The 3,964-nt window shown below is 39.2% G+C and overlaps 1 protein-coding gene across 1 annotated transcript; it reads left to right on the top strand.

The window, feature by feature from the left end:
• The first annotated feature begins 960 nt into the window (after positions 1-960).
• On the top strand, positions 961-3,396 carry LOC132639793 (uncharacterized). Its single transcript, XM_060356212.1, has 2 exons — positions 961-2,503; positions 2,795-3,396. Exons 1-2 carry the CDS (start codon positions 961-963, stop codon positions 3,394-3,396), a joined length of 2,145 nt encoding a protein of 714 aa, XP_060212195.1.
• Positions 3,397-3,964: the final 568 nt, after the last annotated feature.

Below are 3,964 nucleotides of genomic sequence, written 5' to 3'. Positions count from 1 at the left end.
ATCTATTGTGGTAAACATTGTATCATCAATCGATTGAAACCCTAGATTCTATTCCAATTGTTCATCTTCTGTGTGTTAGTAGTAAAACTGATTGAGAACTGTTCCCAATGGCTCCAGAGCCAGTTAATGCTAATCCACCTTTTCAAAATGAAGCTATTGATGCTACGAATCCTATGTACGTCTATCCATCTGAAACTGCGGGGCCTTCCCTATTACCTGGTGTTTTTGATGGATCTGGTTATCGGTCTTGGCGTAGAGCAGTACTTAGGGCCTTATCAGTCAAAAATAAAATAGGATTCATTAATAGGAAGTGTCCTCGACCAGCTGAGGATTCACCAGCACTGAGTAGTTAGGAAAGGTGCGATGATATGGTGACCTCATGTATTTTGAACTCATTATCTAGGGACTTAGCAGATAGTCTTCAATATGTTAATAATGCGAAGGAACTTTGGCAAGAGTTGGAGGATAGGTATGATCAAACCAATGGTACGAAGTTATATCAATTGCAAAAGGAGCTTAGTGATTTCTCTCAAAGGAACATGGATATCACATGTTACTACACTAAAATGAAAAATCTTTGGGAAGAACTGAATGCTCTCAACACTCACACCACATGCACATGTCACTGCAATTGTGGTGCTAAGGCCAGCACACGAAAAGCTGAGCAAGACAGACGACTCATTTAGTTCCTCATGGGGCTGAATGAAGTATATACACCTGTAAGGGGCAACATATTAATGATGAATCCATTACCAAACATTGCTCAGGCTTTTGCTATTTTAGTTCAAGAAGAGAAGCAGAGGGAAGTTAAGCCTAGAAATCAACTTGCTATGGACTCTACATCATTAAATGCTCATGCCAATGCAAGTTTCAGAATAAACTATCAGGGAAACAATAAACAACAATTCAACAGACAACAAAGTCAGGTCACTAATCAGTATAATGGAAATGGGTAGTACAATGGAGCTGGTAGCTCCAGCTCATACAGAGGGGGAGGGGGGGAATGGCAGCAAAGGGAATTTGTTCTATGACTATTGTAAGAAATCTGGTTATACAAAGGACAGGTGTTATAGATTGCATGAATTTCCTCAAGATTTCAAATTCACAAAGGGAAAAAATGGGGCTATGGCAAATGTTGTAGCAAACTCCCATGATGGCTACAATGAGAACACTCATGGTGGTTACACTGAAAATACAAAAGGAAAAAGTGTGGCTGAACTCCATCAGAACCAGATGGTTCAGAGTAGCAACTATCAGAGAAACAATCAAACAGTGCAAAGCTTGACCAAGGAGCAATATAGCCAACTCTTGACTTTTCTCAACAACAATTTTCCACAAGGAAACACTAGACAAGATCCAGGAAATTTCATTAGTGGTGCAGTAAATCTTGCAGGTAGAATTGCTTGCTATTCCTCTATGACTAAGATTGGTGAATTGTCTTATGTGTGTAAAACCTTATCTGCTAATTCATGGATAATAGACTCTGGAGCCACAAATCACATGACCTATAACAAAGCTTTGCTAACCAACATTATTACTTTAGCCTATCCTTTCTTTGTCACATTGCCTAATGGTTATAAGGTCAGGGTGACAGAAGCTGGAAATGTTTATCTTAGTTCAACATTAACCTTGTGTAATGTCTTATTTGTACTAAGTTTCAAATTTAACCTTATTTCTGTTCATTGTTTGTGTGTTCAACTTAAAAGCATTGTCAGTTTCAGTGAATTTTCTTGTCTCATGCAGGCCCCTTCTCTGAAGAGGCCTCTGGAGATTGGTAGGGCCAGCAATGGTCTCTATTATGTTTGTCCTAGATGTCACAACCACAGTTCAACTCCAGGCCTTTCATCTGATTGTAGTATTCCATCAAACTTGTCATCTTTTACTTGTTTTCCTGTGACTAGTAAACAGGCTTCCCCATCCCATTCCCATACCACTGTACATAATGCACATTCATCAAATAAAGAAGCTTGTTGTAATTTGAATACTGTATCTCATATCCAAAATGCTTATGTGTCTAATGTGTATGATACTATTTTTCCATCTACATATACATCTCATGGTCACAGTAATGATCTTTTGTGGCACCATAGGTTAGGCCATGTACCCTTTGTGAGAATGAAAGGTATCCCTTCCTTATCACATTTACCTGCAACTCAATCATTTGTGTGCACCATCTATCTTATGGCTAGACAAGCTAGATTACCTTTTCCTAAGAAAACCTCACCAAGTAGCTCCCAACCTTTCGAACTCCTACACCTAGATATGTGGGGACCATATCATATTCCCACTTATGACAAATTCAAATATTTTCTCACTTTGGTTGATGATTTTAGTAGATCAACCTGGACAGTGCTTCTAAGGTGCAAGAGCAATGTCCTTAACACTATCAAAGCCTTTGTCACTCTCACAGAAAACCAGTTTGCCACCATAATCAAAACCATAGGAACAGATAATGGTCTCAAATTTGTAAACAAAGAAACAACTCAGTATTTTCAAGATAAGGGTATATTTCACCAAACAACTTTTCCATACACATCACAACAGAACGGTGTGGTAGAGAGGAAACACAAACATCTACTTGAGATAGCAAGGGCACTTCTATATCAGTCTAAATTACCCCTCCAATATTAAGGAGAGTGTATTTTGTGTGTCACCTACCTCATCAATAGATTACCCTCAACTATTCTGGAAAATAAATCCCCATATGAGTTGTTACATCAAAAGAAACCAAGTTATGATCACCTTAGAACATTTGGTTTTCTGTGTTTCCCTATTATCCTGAAAACTCACAAAGACAAATTTGAACCAAGAGCGATTCCACATATCTTTGTGGGATACCCTTTTGGTTCCAAGGGGTACAAGGTTCTAAACTTGGCCACAAGGAAGTTACATGTGTTCAGATATGTCGTTTTTCATGAAAGTGTCTTTCACTTTACTTTACCTACTGCTTCTTCTGGTTCTTCTCTTACTACTTTTCCTTCTGTTGTGAGGATGCTCAATTCCGATTCTCCTCATTTGAATGTTGGTACAAATAATATACACACAAGTAATGATAATGCAAGACAGACTGACAATTATGTTACCTCTGATCATATCACCATCAATGATTCCACCACATCCAATGGTTATACCAATCCAACTTTAGGTGACTCTAGTGTGGTTCCAGTTGACCCTCCATCAGAAAGCACTTCTTCCATACCTACTACTTCTCCCACTTCCCATTTTAACACCCAGCATGATCACACTGAACAACTAGCTTTTGAACCTAAAAGGACATCTAGGACCCACGTCACCCCTCCTTATCTTCAAGCCTACAACTATAACTTGCCAAACCTTCAATCATCTCCTCATAATTCCTCCCTCATGACCACCAGCCTTTCACAACCTCCTTCCTAGACACATGCTTCATTTCATATGTTTAGTCTAAATAGTCAGCAGATAATGCATAACATATCACTTGATCATGAGCCATCTTTTTATGAGGAAGCAACTTTAGATCCTGCTTGGCAGGCTTCCATGACACAAGAATTTGAGGCATTATATGCCAATCATACTTGGGACTTGGTTCTTCTACCCCCAGATAAGAGGGCCATAGGCTGCAAATGGGTGCACAAGATTAAACACAAGACATATAGGACTGTTGAAAGGTTTAAAGCAAGACTTGTGGTGAAGGGATATACTCAGCAGTATGGTATTAATTACACTGAGACTTTCTCGCCTGTGGTCAAGATGACCACCATCAGGACCTTACTTAGTCTGGCAGTCAAAAGAGGTTGGACATTATACCAGTAAGACATCAACAATGCATTTCTCCATGGAGATTTGCATGACGAAGTGTTCATGGAAGCACTTAAGGGTCTATTAGTTGACAACTCTGGACTGGTATGTAGACTAAAGAAGTCTCTCTATGGCTGAAACCAGGCAAATAGGCAATGGTATGATAGGTTGGCTCAATCTTTGTGTT

The sequence above is a fragment of the Lycium barbarum genome, chromosome 5, assembly GCF_019175385.1.
Source record: "Lycium barbarum isolate Lr01 chromosome 5, ASM1917538v2, whole genome shotgun sequence".
Taxonomy (NCBI): domain Eukaryota; kingdom Viridiplantae; phylum Streptophyta; class Magnoliopsida; order Solanales; family Solanaceae; genus Lycium; species Lycium barbarum.
The sequence above is the reverse complement of the archived record's forward strand: the minus strand, read 5'-3'. Positions and strand labels throughout refer to the sequence as shown.

Coding starts and splice junctions, on each gene's coding strand:
- LOC132639793 (XM_060356212.1), top strand. CDS start 961: ATGGAGCTGGTAGCTCCAGCTCATACAGAGGGGGAGGGGGGGAATGGC. Junction 2,504..2,794: donor TCAGTATTTTCAAGATAAGG/GTATATTTCACC, acceptor AAACTCACAAAG/ACAAATTTGAACCAAGAGCG.